General features: G+C 41.6%; 1 protein-coding gene across 2 annotated transcripts in view; it reads left to right on the forward strand.

Annotated features, from left to right (window-relative positions):
- The first annotated feature begins 1,719 nt into the window (after positions 1-1,719).
- The window catches only part of SLC44A3 (solute carrier family 44 member 3), a 62,774-nt gene continuing 46,811 nt past the window's right edge, over positions 1,720-17,682 (forward strand). Inside the window, exons 1-7 of one of the 2 annotated variants that reach the window (XM_037498995.2) lie at positions 1,720-1,792; positions 2,285-2,392; positions 4,631-4,773; positions 9,927-10,063; positions 10,908-11,001; positions 15,224-15,384; positions 17,070-17,159. In XM_037498995.2, coding sequence (XP_037354892.1) covers positions 1,766-1,792; positions 2,285-2,392; positions 4,631-4,773; positions 9,927-10,063; positions 10,908-11,001; positions 15,224-15,384; positions 17,070-17,159 — 760 coding nt within the window. In that variant the 5' untranslated portion in view covers positions 1,720-1,765. Of the gene's footprint in view, positions 1,793-2,022; positions 2,071-2,284; positions 2,393-4,630; positions 4,774-9,926; positions 10,064-10,907; positions 11,002-15,223; positions 15,385-17,069; positions 17,160-17,682 lie in introns of those variants that run through there. The other variant, XM_037498994.2, reaches the window with a different exon arrangement.

A 17,682-nucleotide genomic window follows, 5' to 3' on the forward strand; every position in this document is an offset into this window, starting at 1 on the left:
GGGTCCCACATGGCGCGCAGACCTCTCCTGCCGCCTGCTGCTCCCCTCAGCAGTGTACTTTGGTCCTTCTGCCTGCTCTGCTCCCCGCTCTGGCTCTGGTGAATTCTCTCACCCTCCCGCGCTTCTGACTGTACCCAGTGCATGTATAAATAAATAAAAATAAATCTTTAAAAAAAAAAAAAGAAAGAAAATTTTCAACCTTTTCCTAATGCCTCTGGAGAGTTACTGAAACTACCCTTCCAATCACTGATTCATCTTCAGTTGCTCTATTTTATTGTTATCGCAGGTGATGAATAAATAGCACCAATGAATATTCACTCTATTATACTTTTCACTCCTAATATTTCTATCATTTTAATTTCATATTTTTCCTTATTCATATTGCTATTATCATCCTCACCTTCTTAAATATGTTTATCATGATTATTAGTTTGGGTCTATCTGCTCTAATAATTCATTTTCAGTTGGCTTGTGCCCACCCACTGTGGCTTTCTTAGTAATTGTGCTCCTGATATGTCTAGTTATTTGGCCCATAGATTCATGTTCCCCTGGAGTTTCAGCCCAGTAAATTTGGGGCGGGTGGGTGAGTGATGGTGAGCCAGAACTGAAGTTTCAGGTACAAGGAGCCACTGTCTGTCACTCCCATTTTCAGACACTAGACAAGATCATTCCTAGGTTTCCACCCTTCGGTAGAAGCAATATTGAAAGGAAATCAACCTAACAGCCTGAGGGCCTAATGAGGTAGAGGGGTAAATAAGGGTGGAGGAGTTAGTGTGCAGCTGCTTTAATTCCTCACCCCAAAAGCACTCTGGGGCTATTCTGCTATTACCTGAGGACTCCCACACCAGCAGCTTCTGCGGTGACCACCATTTCTATTGTGAGAGGCGGGTAAAGATTATCTCAAGGCAATAGGGGGAGAGAAGAGAGCACAACCTAAATTTCATCCTACTTAAACCTCCTAAACACTCAGATTAAGGTCGTCTTCAGGCCCCCTGTTGTGTTTACTCTTCTGTTTTACTCCCTGAACCCCAACTCCTCCAGCTGCTTTAGTTCCTCCAGGCTAGACTTCATGGGAGAAAGCCAGCAGCGTCCGGGTCCAGCCTGGCAGCGGGATAAATGGGAGACTCAAGAGTTTGCAGAGAACCACGTTGGAGCGCGCGGCTTTCGGCTCCTGGCCCTACAGGTTACCGCTGGCTGTGTCACCTCCACCAAAGGACGTCCCTGCTGTCCGGCGCTAGCTCCCCCCAGCTGCAGATGAGGGACGACATAGCTTCGGCCTTGTGCAGAATTGAACAAAGCTCCTAAAGTAGTTAGAACCCAGCCGGCTCGAGCGAGCGCTGCTCACCTGTGGCTGTCGAGTCCCGCGCACCGGCCCCGGCTCCGCACCGCGCTGCTGGGACTTGACTTCCCGCTCGCGCCGGCGGCCGACCCGGTCCTGGGCCTCCCGCAGGTCTTGGCGCCCCAAGGTCTTGGCGGGAAGCTGCGCGGGCCTCCGGGGGGCCCCCACCGCGCAGGTGGTGGAGGCCGCGGCAGGGCGGCGCCTGGTGTCCGAGGCGGGCCTCGGGCCGCGGCACCTGGGCGCGCCTGGGGCGAGGCGGCCGGGGCCTCCAGAGCGCGCGGAGAGCGGAGCGCGCGGCCCGGGAGGCAGCCGTGGGGCGGTGCCGCGTCCTTGGCCGCAGCTTGGCGGTCCCTCCCCGGGTCGCCCGTCGCGGACGCGGCGTCGGCTCCGGGCTCCCAGCGCCGGGTCCCGGGCGCAGAGCGCAGGATGCAGTGTCTGAGCGCCGAGAACCCGGTAACGCCGCCCCTCGCCTCGGGGGACCGAACCTTAGAGGGTGGGACCCTGCGGGGAGTGTCCCAAGGGGAAGGCCCCGGCTCTCTCCACGCACCTGCCCGGTCCGGGCGCTCCCGGCTACCCCAAACCTCGGGCATAAAACCCAGGCCTGGCGCCGCTGTGCTCTGGAGACACCTGACTGAAGGGGAGGGACCTCGGCCCCCCTCTGGGGCTGAGGAGGAGGCCAGAGAGGCAGGTGGCCCAGCATGAACTTGGGGCCATCTCCCGTGCACTTCCAGGTAAGGGCTGCAAAGCCTTGGGGACTGCAGAGGCTCACAGAGCAAGTGTTTCGAAGGCCCCACGAAAGCTTCCAGCGGTCACCTTAAAAAAAAAAAAAAAAAAAAAAAAGGTTACTTTGAGCTGTCTTTAAGTCTAAGTTCAATGGCCAGGAGGGGACCCATATGGTTATTTATTCCCTTTCTCTCATTTTCCCCCTTCTTCTTCTTCTGGAAGGTTTCTGCAGAGAGAACATGCAAGCAAAGAGAGTGGAGGCCTCAGATTTATAGGAAATGCACGGACACAACATGGTTATTCCTGTTCTTTCTCTTTTGTACTGGTTTGGTAAGTGGAGTGATTGACAGGGACTTGACAAGGTGTGTTTGTGTCCAAAATAACTGTGTCCTAAGTGTAAACAGCATTCCGAGTGCCTGGCCTGAGGAAGACAAGGTCTCCAGATGGTACCAGGTAAAAGTTTGTGAGGCAGTGAGAGAGGAGAGACATCTGCCATTATGGGAATTCTGTCACTGGTCTCCTGACATCCTGCCAGGCTAAACCTCTAGGTGGTCTAAACTGGAGAGGTTCTCTTATTGCCTCAGACCACATTCTAACAGAAGACTCCATTAGGAAATGAGATTCACATTTGCAATGGATGTTAATCATAGGCCAGTGTGTCTTGTATTATTTCATCTCACTGCCTGGAAGTTCATTTTATCATTTTAGTCCCCAAAATATTCCTCAAAAGTTTACTTTTCCCCTAATAGGGGAAAATCCAGGGTGATCCAAAAATAAATTACTCCTAGCTGAGCAGAATGTACACACTCTTAGTATGTGGCACTTTAGCTGCTAACATGTAAACAAACCCTCTAGGGAGAGAAGGCTTTGTTCCCAGTCTAGTTTCCAGATATGGACAAGGGTGAGTGGGCCTCATCAAACTATGTCATTTTGTCCTTGGAGAGTCTCTCGGAAGCTGAATCTTTTATACTTATTTTAGTATTATAGATAACAGCAGAAAAAGCCTCCCTCAATTTCTTCAAAGACCAGGCCATGAAGTTATCCATTCCAGACTAAGGCATACTACTTACAGCATGGTGACTGATTAATTTATAAAATCCAATAATAGCTACCAGGTCGTAATTACCTTTGTTGGAAAAAATTAAATTTGAATAGGCTCTAAGATATCAGGTTTGTTCCTCTTTTCAAGTAAGAAGGTCTTTTGTATTCAACTTTATCACCTAGACTGATGTGGCTGCAAGGGAAGTTAGAAAGGTGTAATCCAAGGTTCTGTGTTGGCTATCCACAGCCCTAGGAGCTATCCTGTGGCAGCTGAGAGAAACTGTACCTGCAGCTCTACCTCTTTAATGTCTTCACAGATGGCTGCTGCTTTATCTGGGTCTGCTTTTGTATAAATTAAGGGAGCAGCTGTCCTGCCTATGCCTACAGCTTTGACCTTGGGTTGTTAATGTTATTTAATGATTTTTCCCAGCCCCTCCACAATTCAAACCTAGCACACCACTACATTCAGCCCAACAGCAATCTGACCCATCATGGCCTGAAGAATTATAAACCATTTGAGAGGAGGCAGAGCTGGAAACTGCTTTAAAATTCCATTTCATTTACAAAATAAATCTGAAGGCTCTAATATATCTGAATTCTCTCTATTATGTTAAATTTGAATAATGAGAGTCCTTCCTTAGATGACGAGCTTTTGCTATTTTCTGCAACATTTTAAGACCACAGATACTTAAAACAGAGCAAGGAGGCTTTTTCTGCCCCTGCTCTTCAGCTTCCTTGTCTTGTGTTGTCCTTCCCAGTGATAAGGGACATGCTGGACAGATTATAGATGGTCCTGTTCCTGTGTTAGAGCTGAACAAAAGAAGTTTAGGATTAGGGGTCAGAATTACAAGTAGGGATGGTCTGTTGCAAAGAGAAAGAGTGCCAGACTTTGTTTATATTTGCATGAGAGGCAGACACAAAGTCTGGACCATCTCTGCCTCTGCTTACTTGCCTAGTGACCTGTCCTACCTTGCCCATTCCCACTTATCTTCTAACACTGTTATCCAGATCTCCCACAGTGATCTTCTCCTTAATAGCTCCACCATACCTGGTATACACACCTACTATATCACCTACCATATGAAATTACAATAGTATGTTTCAAACTAGAGCAAGGTTTTGGTGATTTAAAATTGTAATGGAATGGCAGGGAAAAAGTAAACTTGCCCTGATGACTTGGATAAACCAGGAACCTCAAGAGGAAAAAAATAAGTTGTCTTTGTAAAGTTAGGCCAAGAAGGAAAAGTGACAGGAGAAAAAAAGTATGAGAAGCACAGAGGTGAGAAAATAGAGAACAATCAATTTCTGTGGTTTAGAATATTCTCCCTACCTAACCTGTTAAATCGAACATGGGAGGAGGAGCATCCTTAGTCAAGCTATCCACATGGTTGCTGAGAACAGAGATGCAGGGATGCCAAGAAGATTCATGGTTTACCTGGTTGCTTTTTCTATCAACATCCTTGGGAATTGGGGAACTGTGTTTTCAGCCCTTTGACCATGCTCTCACCTGCCTCCTGGGTTCTCCAGATGTTCCTCATGGGCTACTCGGTGGTGACTGGAGCCACCGGAAGACTCCTCTTTGGCTACGACAGCTTTGGCAACGTGTGTGGCAAGAAGAACAACCCAGTAGACGGGGCTCCTCTTTCAGGCCAGGACATGACCCTAAAAAAGTAAGTGTCCAAATAAGCCCCCAACTTCTAGAGGGGCTGTACTTCAAAACTTTGTCAGATTAGTCATTTAGAGCCTGGAAACTTCTCCCATTCAAAACTGTGCCACCCCATTTCATTATAAAGAAGGAGGGTGTGTGTGTGTGTGTGTGTGTGTGTGTAAGGACACAGTTTTTTTAATATTTTATTATTTTTTTTATATTTTTACATCATTGTTCATTTTTAAACAATATTTGCTTTCCCCACCCCCTCAGGTGTAGTCCCCATAGAGTTTCCTTTCCCAAAGCACCCATGCGCCAACACCTCAGCCCCCTGTGCTCCTCCCTCCCTCCCTCTGATCCTTCTTCTGCCTCCTCTCCTGTAGTATGTCTCTGATTTATAATTGTCTGTTTTTGCTTTGTTGCGTTTTGTACTGTTATTATTTTTTATACTAATGTCTTATTTGGTTCCCCTATATTCCTCTATAAGTGAAACCATGCACTATTTTTCTTTTTCCTTCTGGCTTATTTCACTGAGCATAATTCCTTCTAGCTCCATCCATGTTGCTGCGAATGGCATGAGTTTATCTTTTTTGATTGCTGAATAATATTCCATTGTGTATATATACCACATCTTCTTGATCCAGTCATCTATTTTGGGCATTTGGGTTGTTTCCAGGTTTTACCTATTGTAAATAGTGCTGCAATAAACATAGGGGCACAGGTGATCTTTTGAATCAATGTTTTTGTGTCCTTTGGGTAGATCCCTGTGGTAGTGGAATTGCTGGGTCATAGGGTAGCTCCATTTTTAGTAGGCTGAGGAAACTCCAGACAGCTTTCCATAGTGGTTGGACCAGTTTGCACTCCCACCAGCATGTAGGAGAGTTCCTTTGTAACTGCATCCTCACCAATATTTGTTGTTGCTTGTTTTTTTGATATGTGCCATTCTTACTGGTGTAAGGTGGTATCTTAATGTGGTTTTGATTTGCATTTCCCCGATTATAAGGGATGTTGAACATTTTTTCATATGCCTGTTGGCCATTTGCATTTCCTCTTTGGAGAAATGTCTTTTAAGTTCTTCCGCCCATTTCTGGACTGGATTGTTTATTTTGTTTTTGTTGAGTCATGTGATTTCTTTGTATATCTTTGTGATCAGTTCCTTCAGTTGAATGGAGTACAGAGATTTTTTTTCACAATCAGTGGGGTGTCTCTCTGTTTTGGTTTATGTCTCATTAGCTGTACAGAAAATTTTCAGTTGGATGTAATCCCAGGTGTTAATCTTTTCCTTGACTGTCTTTGCTTTGCATGATGAGTCTAGTCTGCCTGTTCTGCTCTCTGCGCTGTCTCTGGTGAATTCTCTTATCCTCCCGTTCTTTCGACTGTACCCAGTGCTTGTATAAATAAATAAATAAATAAATAAATAAATAAATCTTTAAAAAAGAAATAATGATGTTATTGCGATGTATCTTGTAGTGTTTACCTATATTTTCTCCTATATATTTTATGGTTTTAGGTCTTATGTCCAGTTCTCTTATCCACTTTGAGTTGTTTTTTGTGCACAGTGAGAGATAGTGATCTAGTTTCATTTTTTTACATGTGGTGATTAAGTTTTCCCAGCACCATTTATTGAACAAACTGTCTGTGTTCCATTGCATGCATGTTCTTTGCTCCTTTGTCAAAGATCAGATGTCCATATAAGTGTGGCTTTATTTCTGGGCTGGGGTCTCTATTCAGTTCCATTGGTCTGTTTCTGTTTTTGTTCCAATACCAAACTGTTTTAATTATTATGGCTTTGTAGTATAGCTTGAAGTTTGAAAGTGTGATACCTCCTTTCTCCTTTGTTTTCATCAGTAGGCCTTTGGCTATTCATAGTTTTTTTTGTGGTTCCTTATGAGTTTGATCAGTATTTGTTCTCTTTCTTTGAAGAATGTCATTGACATTTTTATTGGAATAGCATTGAATCTGTATATTGCTTTTGGTAGGATGTGCATTTTAATGTTAATTCCTCCAGTCCATGAGCAGGGGATGTCTTTCCATTTCTTTGTGTCTTCTTCTATTTCTTTTAACAGTGTTTTATAAGTTTCTTTGTATAGGTCTTTCACCTCTTTTGTTAGGTTTATTCCCAAGTATTTGATTTTTTTTTTGGTTTCAATTATAAAAGGGATGGTTTTCTTGATTTATTCTTCTTTAGATTTATTGTTTGTGTATAGGAAGGCTACTGATTTTTGAGTGTTGATTTTGTATCCTGCTACTTTACTGACCTGGTTGATTATTTTGAGTAGTTTTTCTGTGGAGTTTTTAGGGTTCTCTATGTATATTATCATATCATCTGCAAATAGTGATAGTTTTATTTCTTCTTTCCCTATTTGCATTCCTTTTATGTCTTTCTCTTGTGTTACTGCCCTGGCTAGGACCACCAGTATTACATTGAAGAGCAGTGGTGATAGAGGACATCCTTGTCTTGTTCCTGATCGTAAAGGAAAGGCTTTCAGCTTTTCGCCATTGAAAATAATATTGGCAGTGTGTTTGTCATATATGGCTTTTATCACGTTTAGACATGTTCCTTCTATCCCGAGAATTTCAAGGGCCTTCATCATAAATGGATGTTGGTCTTTGTCAAATACTTTCTCAGCATCTATTGATATGATCATGATCATATAGTTTTTATTTTTCTTTTTGTTGATGTGTTGGATTACACTGATCGATTTTTGTATGTTGAACCATTCTTGTGCCCCTGGGATGAATCCCACTTGATCGTGGTGTAATATCCCTTTGATGCATCGTTGACTTCTGTTGGCAAGGATTTTGTTGAGGATTTTCTTTTTTTGGTTCTTTTTTTTTTTTTTTTTTCAGTTTTTGAAAGAGTTTGTATAGGATAGGCACTAATACACTGCTGAATGTTTGGTAGAATTCATTTGTGAAGCCATCTGGACCTGGACTTTTGTTTTTGGGGAGTGCTTTGATTACTGCCTCAATTTTGCTCCTTATAATTGGTCTGTTTAGGTGTTCTATTTCTTCTTTGTCCAGCTTTGGATGATTATATTGTTCTAGGAATATGCCCATCTCTTCTAGGTTGTTGAATTTGTTTGCATAAAGTGTTCATAGTAATCTCTGATTATTTTAATTTCTACTGAATCTGTTGTGATTTTCCTCTTTCATTTATAATCCTATTTATATGTGTTTTCTCCCATTTTTTTCTTTGTGAGCCTGGCTAGAGGTTTGTCTATTTTGTTTATTTTCTCAAAGAACCAACTTTTGGTTTCATTGATCTTTTGGACTTTTTTTGTTAATTCTATTTTGTTTGCTTCTGCTTTGATTTTTATTATTTCCTTTCTTCTACTGGCTTTAGGGTTATTTGTTGTCCTTTTTCTAGTTCTTTGAGATGTGAGATTAGGTTGTTTCTTTGAGTTCTTTCTTTTTTATTGATGTGAGCCTGTATTGCTATATATTTTCCTCTTATTACTGCTTTTGCTGCATCCCATACATTCTGGAAAGTGGTGCCCTCCTTGTCATTCAACTCAAAGTATTTTTTAATTTCTTCTTTGATCTCTCATTAGTCCCATGGTCTTCTAGTAGTGTGGATTTCAATCTCCATGTGTGGGAGAGTTCCTTGTTTTCTTTTCATGATTTATTTCTATTTTGATGCCTTTATGATCGGAGAAGATAGTTGGAATAATTTTGATCTTCATGTATCTGTTGATGTTTGTCTTGTGACCCAGTATGTGATCAATTCTGGAGAATGATCAATTCTGGAGAATGATCAATTCTGGAGAATGTGTGCTTGAGAAAATGTGTACTCAGATTTTTTGGGGTGCAGTGAAGGACACAGATTTTAGAATCAATCCACTTTAAGTTCAAATTCAGCCTCTGCTACCTTCAAGCTGTGTGACCTTAGGCAGAGTAAGGAACCTCTCACAGCCTAGTTTTCATCTTTTAAAACTTATTTTTATGCCCACCGCACAAGGTTGTTTTAAGGATTCATTGAGATTCTGTATGAGCTAAGTGAAGGCTTTATAAATGTTAGTTGTTGCCATTATTGTTTATAATGCATTAGAATCAGGATTTCAACTTTTTGTTACTATTTACATACCAACTACAGTATTGTCTCTATGTGTAAATACCTGGATCTCAGCTGGGAATGCTTGGTCTCATTTCCTCCCCTACCCCTGTCCATACTCTCAGTTATGGCATTGTGGCGGCACATCAACCACTTCTAGCTCTTACACAGCAAAGGAGAGAAGAGACAGGAACCCCCTGAAGGTGAGAAATCCTGAATCATGATTCTCTAAGGAGGCTACCATATAATAATTTGAAACTTGATCAAAAGCGGCCACTAAGAGCAAAATCTTAATTGTCAAATTGGTCCTGAGTATAAGTTTGGAGTCACCAAATATGAATCTGTAGGCATGGAGTGAGTACCTGGATGGGGGTAACATTTCTGCCTGTATTTGTGGGTGTCGTTCACAAAGAAGTCTTGTGGGCATGGAGTGAGTACCTAGGTGGGGGTAGCATTTCTGCCTGTACTTGTGGGTGTCACTCACAAAGAAGATGCCTCCAGCATTCCTCTGACCCCAGCAACCCAGATGATATTGGCCATGTGTCTGGGAGCTACCACTGCTAGCCAAACCCATAACCCGTAATGGCAACTACCAGTTCTATTTTTGTGTCCCACCTACCCACTGGGTAGCTGCAGCGGGAAGTACCCTATCAGTTTCCTGGCTCTCAATCAGAATCAGGGAGAGGGACAAACCTTTAGTCACACACTGGACCCCTCCCTTCCACTTCTCACTTCCCTGGGATCAGCAATGCTCTTAAGTGTGTTTGAGTGCCCTCGGTTGCAAATATGCTTTCTGTGGATTTCATTGAGTAGTTTATGTGCTGGTCAGTTCTAACAATCCAGAAACAATTTAATCAATACCTTTTCAGTGTTATCCCCCAGAGATTACTGAATCTAGAAAAACAAAGTTCTGTTAACATTCAAGCATAGTTCACAAGCTGCACAATTCCATAGACTACCCCCAGCAGACATAATTCATGTTAACTTATAATGAAGCATTTGACTATAAAAGCCTGCCTTAGTTATTCCCACATTTGATGGCATGTGGATATTTTTAATGCCCACAATGACACCCAAAGAGAGAAAATGCTTTACACATCCTTGTCTTTCCTGTCTCTTAGACATGTATTCTTTATGAATTCCTGCAACCTGGACATCAAAGACATGAGGCTCAGTTCCACTGTCCTTTGTGTATCCAGGTGTCCTGAGGAGCAGCTCAACACACTGGAAGAGGTCCAGCTCTTTGCCAACAGCAGTGGTAGGCACAGAGGGGCAGGGCTCTATCTCTCTTCTGAGAATTGTTACCACAGTGGGGGAACTGGGGAGACCAGGCTGAACTAACTTACCAACACAGCTTTTTCTGGGAAAGTGGAAATTGTCTTTTGTGGGGAAGGCAAAAAAAAGTTTTCTTTTGAGCTTATTCAGTTTCATTCAGGTAAATCTGGATTTATCTGCAACCTTAGCTGTTTTCTGCTCCCTGCTGGGGAGTGAGCTTCCATAGACACATAGAGTAATGCTGACATTTGACCTGATGGTTAGAGAGTCTGGGCACATGGGCACATCTAGTCCTAAGGGTACCCCAGGCAAGGGATACCCTCATTTCATTAAAATGTTGGGCCCATGCATATTTTCACTGAGTGGTGGAAGAATCATTAATTTATACCAAAACCAGTTGTGTAATTGGAGTATCTTGTTCTGAGCCTATATTTAAGGTTTATGTTATGAGTATTAAACCACCAAAGGAATTCAAGGCACCTACTGTAAATGTTATCTGCCTATGAGATGGTATACCAGATTTTTAAAAAATTATTGACAGGGTTGGGTTAAAAATATCAAGCCTATACTATACATCATCTTCAAATGACCTCCAAGCCATTGTAGTATCACTCATAACTTAATTTTGAATTTAAGGTTTGGGAGAGAGTAAGAAAGAAAGGACCTAACATGACCTCGGATTATATGCTTGTTTTTTTTTGTGTTCAGATCACTTCTAAATTGAAGTGATTTATTCTGTCCTTGGTAAAGTGACTAGTGTTTCCTTACTGGTTCCCCTAGAAAAATGAGTACCAGATAGGAAGATAGATGTCTGTGTCTTCTTCCAGGGTCTCACCTGTGTGTTTATAGTTTGAATTCCTTCAACTACACCCAGAATCCAAAAGCACACTCATTGTGCCCGAAACTACCAGTTCCTCCAAGGTAAAAATTTCCATTCTTTTCCCTTATCCATCAGCAAGTTATTGGTGCTTGGTACATGCCTGTTACTCTTCTGGGTATTATAGGAAGCACAAAGGAAGTATCAGGAAAAGCCTTTATTTGTAGGGAGTTTACAGGAATCCAGGAATAAACAAGGAGGGACAATTTGCATATACATAAAGAAAATGGATTAGTAACCAGGCTAAATAAAGAAAAACTCAGCAAGTAATGAAAAGGTCTTCAAATGACAACATTGGGGTTAGCAAAAAGTAGCTTGTGGTTTTATAAAATAGCTTGTATGTATTTTTTTCTCAACTTTTTATTATAGATGAGAAATTACTTAATTTAGCTTTTTTCTTGAAGCCAGACATTGTCAGTTACTAGAGCTCTAGACTGCTGCTCCATGAGAATCAGACCTAAGAGGGGAAGGCCAAGTAACCACCACACCTTCCTTCTTTTTTTTAAGATTTATGTATTTATGCACACAAGAACTGGGGTACAGGGCAGAGAGGTGGGGGCAGGGTGAGAGTATTCACCAGAGACAGAATGGGGAACAGAACAGTACACTGACTGAAATACACTGTTGAGGGGAGCAACAGGCAAGACAGGAGAGGTCTGCTGCACCATGTGGGTCAGCTCCCTGGCCAGGGATTGAATCAGTGCTGCAGTGGCTGCAGGTAGCGTCTTAACCGCTTGCGCTACCAAGGAGGCCTCCATACCTTCCTTCTTAATGAGAACAGAAAACATGTCCTCCCAAAGCAAGTGAACTTCTTTCAGGGTCTTGCTCATCCCTGTCAACTAGGTTAGTACCTGGTACCTAGAGGCATCTTATAAGTATTTGCAGAATAAAGCTGAAATGAGGACACTGTGGTTGCATTACCATGGTGAATGGCTCACATTTGAGTCACTGAGAAGGCTAAGGGGAGAGACATATTTAACAATCATGCCACCATCAAGATGCTAAGATGTACTAATTGGATTATTTATTTTGCATTAACATTCTTTTGAAAATCATACCTCTGTTTACCGTCAGTGAGACCCCTTGCAAAATCTCAGAGAATTAATGATAATTTAAGGAGAATAAGCCATGCTGCCAACTGTCTATGACTGTGTTTATCAAACTCTTGGTTGGGACTCACAGTAAGAAATGTATTCCATCACAGCCCGAGTGTGCACAGACCTTCGTTCAGAAGGTACAGGAAACAGAAATAAAAGTCTCACAAAACAGGATTTCCCCTTAATGAGTATGATTCACACTAATAGTTCCTATTCTGTTTTCACTTTTTTAAAAAACTAATTGATCTTAATGATCTAGTAGGTTGCAAGTACCGCTTCAAAAAATGCTGAAATAGCAGGTGCATAAAAAAGAGTAGATTTTAACTGAATAGGAGGATATAGTTGGCCAGCCTTGTGGCATTCCTTTCTCAAATAAACATTTCATGTTATAAGTAATTAAAAAGGGAAGAGGATTATTTACAGAAAGGAGTGTCCATTTCATTTTTCTGTTATATCTTATTTTTTTAATTCTGGCTTTTTTCAGCCATCATAAACATGTCTCAGTGAGACATAACTGAAGCTGTGGAGGTAGAAGGGATCTACAGTATTTTAGTAGGTTGAAAGAAAATTATTTAACACTTGCAGAGAAGGACTTTTTTTAAACTATATACCCTTGACCAACATCTCCCCACACACCACCGCCACCATCAGTTATCTCCTATGAGACTATTTTAGATTTCACATACAAATGAGACCATGCAATATTTGCCTTTTGAGAAGTATTTTTTAAGGGTATTTGTAACTGTAACTTCAAAAGGAATTAAGGAGACTGGAAATTTTAATGTTTTAAGCTAACCAGGGTTTGATAAATCTTCCCCTTCCTTTAACTGCGATGGCAACTGTAATTTCATGGGAAATTTGCATGTTGCTGTTGCTTATGATAATAATGAACATTTATAGAGCCTTTGACACTTGCCAGGTACATTCCTAAGCTCCTGAAATATATTAACTTACTGCAACTTCACATAATCTCCACGCTGTTGGCATCATTCTCATCCACTTTTTACAGGTGGAAAAATGGATGTGATTGTATAACAGCTTACGATTGTATAACCAGAAAGAGGAGGAGCTGCCATTCAAACCTAAACAGCATCCTTGGGTGTTTCTATAATCCAGAACAACAGTCTGGCTCCATTGGTTTTATGTTGCCTAGTGAAAGGACCCTTTAGGCTCACACCTAACTGGGGCGGGGGGCAAGTCCTGTACCAACTGTCACCATCTTTTCTATCTCCCAAGCCAGTCCTCATCCTTTGCCTCTTTACATTCAGACCTTTCCAACACTAACTTTTCAAGTAAAGACAAAACCACTGATTGACTGGTCTTTCTTGGACAGAGTTAGGAAGACAGAAGCAGGCTTGAGGGCTTCATTTCCTTTTCCTACACAAGCAAGTGCTTGTTTTAAGATGGAAATGATCATATTTATCGTGGAAGAGCAGTGCCAAGAGTAAAAAGCTTGAAAACATGAGAAGTGTGGCTATAAGGCCAAAGAATATTTCTAAATGCCTCTTTCTGACTAAATCAATTGTTTCTTCTTCCTCTGTTGGTCATATGAGGTATTACCTACCCTCTTAGAGCAATGACCAAATAGCAATTAGGTTTGTGTACCTAGGAATAAGCTTTCAAGAGAAGTGAAAAAATACTGAAGATAAGAAGCAAGCATATCTTTCCCCCTTTATTCTTACAATAATACTGTTTTTAGTCTCCTCTGTACTTAAAATGTAAAAGACCTGTGTTTTCCCCTCCCATAAATTCTAGTTTTCCACATAGGTGTATTGCATGCTCTGAGTTGTTTGCATCTATGTATTCTAACAAATTCTATTCTGACAGCATCATCTAAATATATAGTACACTCTCCAAAGTGCTTTCTGCAAATTTGAGGGGCTCTGCTGGTAGGTAGAGCAAAAGCAAAAGTGGGGGAAAAAACACAGTCTGTGGCCAAAAATGATGCATCCCAGCTAATGAAGTACTCAGGGGGCAGCTGGTCAGCCATCATTGGGGGCAACCCTCACTATATATGCCTCTCTCTGTCACCCTCAGGGCTAAGGTGGGTCTTTAGTCCTTACCAGCAGAGGATTTTCAATGTGTAAAAGCACCATAGTTAATAAAATTGACAACATTTTGACATATTAACAAAATTAAGGTCTTCAGACATTTTGCACAAAAGCAAACAAAATGTCATTGAATCTATATCTTATCTTATTTTTCAGAAATGTTAAATGGAAGTTTAAACATTTGCTTTCAAAACAACTCTGATTCATTGATGTTCTGAATCTGCTTAGTAACAGAAAAACAAAAACAGAGTTTTAAAAATTGGAAGGGCCTCCCTGGTGGCACAAGGGGTTGGGCACCACACTATGTGGGCTGTCCGTGGCCTCTGCAGCACAAGTTCAATCCCCAGCCGACCAGGGAGCTGCCCATATGGTGCAGCAGACCTCTCCTGCCTCTCCCGCTGCTCCCCTGAGCAGTGTGTTTCAGTCAGTCTGCCTGTTCTGTTCCCCGCTCTGGCCCTGGTGAATTCTCTCCCCCAGCGCCCCCGAACCTCTGGCCTGTGCCCCGGTTCTTGTATAAATAGATAAATAATTCTTAAAAAAAATAAAATAAAAATTGGAAAGCAAAAAAATGAACAGAAAAAATACAAATGATAAGAGAACTTATTTAAGTGGCAGAGGACAAGATTAATATACCAAAATCTGTAGCATTAATATATTTTTAAAAGATTCTTTTACCACAACAAAAAAAAACGCATATAAAACTATGCAAGTACCTAGCAATAAATTTAACAAGGTGCACATTCCAGAGAAGAAAAGTTTCAAAAAATGGTCAGCTTTCTCCTCTACGCAAGTTATCAGCCACAGCTTCATTCAGACATTTATCACTCCTTTATTAAGCTCTCACTGTATTCAAAACAAGACTTTCAAGCACCATCAGAAGTGCTGCTCTCCTGTTTTATATTCCTGGCTTAGGTCTCTGTGGGTCCCCACAACCAGTTTCCTACCCAGCGCATCAGCCCATGCTGCAGCAACACAGTTGGCCATGTGTACTTTGCAAACAACACACTAAACCGCCTTTTATTATTGCAGATCTTATGCTTACTTGGTTGCAGAGAATTTTAAACATTTTTTAAAGATAAGTAAATAAATGTCTTCACCATTTATTCTTTTATTTTTAGCAAGTCTTTCCCCTTGTTTAACCGCTGCATCCCTCAAACACCAGAGTGCTATTCTGTGTTTGCATCTGTCTTGATAAATGATGTGGACACCCTCCATCAGATTCTAAGTGGAATCATGTCAGCAAGAGACACAATCCTCGGCCTCTGTATCTTCGCATTAGGTAATTTTCAGTATATTTTCTTTCAGTGACATACTTCTTTCAGTGAGTATGTGAAAATTTCTAGTGCCTGTGTCTGTTGTACAATGAAAATTAACATTTTGACTAAAATATAAAACTTCACTTTGTATATTTATTTTCTCTTTAGATAATTTCAATGTTTCAAGTTCAAGTAGGGGAGGGGGCAACAAGACTGTGGAAACCCCAGCCTGGTTGGCTCTCCCCAATAGGCCTCACCAGCTTGGGGGTTCCCTTATTATAGTGACCAAGTCGCAGGGTCTGAGCTCAAAATATAAAGGATGGATGTGTAAGGCAGGCTTCCAGTTTGTGAACTGGCCTCAAGAGCACAGTTGTCAGGGCACAAGAAACTCATGCCTGCTGGCCAGTGGGCCTGTCATCAGGCCAGATCAGAAGGCTGCTTGGTGAACTAAGGATGGAGGTGTGTGTGTCCATGATAAATAACATCAGACAGCAATGGCCTCATGTGTCTGAATGCTCCAAGGAAACAGGAAATGCCTGCTCTGGGCTGTCACAGGTTAAGGCCTTGAGCCAAGACGTGCCTCTTTCCAGGCATTTCTGCAAGCAGCATTCAACTCCTGGCCTTTGACTTCCCCTTTGCCGTGTTTCAGCTTGAGTTTTATTAAGAGTTGACTTTTTCTGTGCGCAAGTTTGCTGCTTTAGGCAGTAGTGGTGACCTTTATCTACTCTTCCCCTGGGGCTGCCTCCCAACTTATTGGTGGAGAGAGGACTCTGGTTAGCTAGTAACATAATTTTGCCAGTTTACAAATTGTGCTTTCCATAATTTCATTAATTATACTAACTCCTGAACACACAGGGAGGCTTAAATGATCATCTTTATATAATATGAAGACATTTTATGACCGAAAGGTGCTAGGCATTGTGCTTATTCTTAACTCATTAAGAGCCTCACCAGAATCCTATAACCATATGCTGCAGTCAGGAGACTGAGACTTAGAGAGACTTGACCAAGGTGACACATTTAGGAGAATAGGTGGCAGAACTGAGACTCACACCAGACCTGTCAGATTCCCAGACCCATGTCCTTAACCTCTGTGCCAGAATATCTGTACATAACCATGGTTTCTTGTTGAGGAAAAAACAAACTAGTATGTATAGAGTCACGGAAATACTCAGAAAAAATCTATAACATTAAAAAACTAAATGGTGGAAAATCACGTAGGATTTTTACATGTATAACATATTATATCATTGGAATCTTAAAATTTTCATTTTTAAAAGGCATTAGTTTGTCATATTTAATAAGACTATCTGAAAACATTCAAAGTTGGAACTTTACACAAGCCTAGTGTGAAATCAAAAAAATTAAGTGTGATAAAAAATATTTTAATAGTTTATTTGGACTTAAAAGAAAAAAAAATAAAGATTTATATATTTGAGAATAAGACATGCTTTAAATTTGTTTTTTTTTTAATTTCAGAAGAGTGCTCCACTTTCAGACACTGGTTTACTGTAGCGAACTTGTGGAGGCTTCAGGGGTGTCCTGAAGTGTCATATTTTTGTTTGGTATTTGGTAGCTGTCCCAGGATATTTAGAAATTGAAGAAAATCCCCAGCCCCCATTCCTGAGAGGGTTTGGTCACTGTAGCCCTACCCTTGTCACCCTCCAATGACTGCTGCTGGGTTTACATGTTCTGCTTAATTTTTCAGCCCTGTCTTTGGCCATGATGTTCACCTTTCGATTCATCACCACTCTTCTGGTTCACATTTTCATTGCACTGGTTATTTTGGGATTGTTGTGTAAGTATTTCTCCTTGATTGACTTGCTTTTGATTACATGGAAAGACTTTCCATTAAGTAGAGAACTCCAAAGTTGGCATTGTTGAGTTAAATGGAGTCTTAGAGAGTCTCAAATCCAGCCTCTTCATCTTTCCTTGGCAAAGACCTAGACCCAGAGATGACAGAGAGACTTGCTGAGGTCTCAGAGATGGCAGCACAGCCATCTGCACTATGACACCTCTGGCGTGCACCTGCCCAAGTGCTCCTGGTAAACATACCATTAAAAACAAATTCCAGTGCCTGTTGGAAGCATCTTAAAGGATTCCTTCTGACATTTCATGCCATCCACTGGCATTTGGATGCCCACAATTGTCCTGCAAAGAGACAGGACATCAGTCAGAAGAAACTCAGGCCCTGAGCAGGGATTGGGTCCTGGAGACCCTCTCATGTGCCCACAGCTTCCCTTCGCTAGCTGAATTGTGCATCCATCCAGGAGTTGTCAGGAAAGGGGGTTCAGGAGCATGGGCATGCAAGAGCCCCAAGG

This window comes from Talpa occidentalis, unplaced genomic scaffold (assembly GCF_014898055.3).
Source record: "Talpa occidentalis isolate TD23 unplaced genomic scaffold, MPIMG_talOcc4v2.1 talOcc4.9, whole genome shotgun sequence".
Taxonomy (NCBI): domain Eukaryota; kingdom Metazoa; phylum Chordata; class Mammalia; order Eulipotyphla; family Talpidae; genus Talpa; species Talpa occidentalis.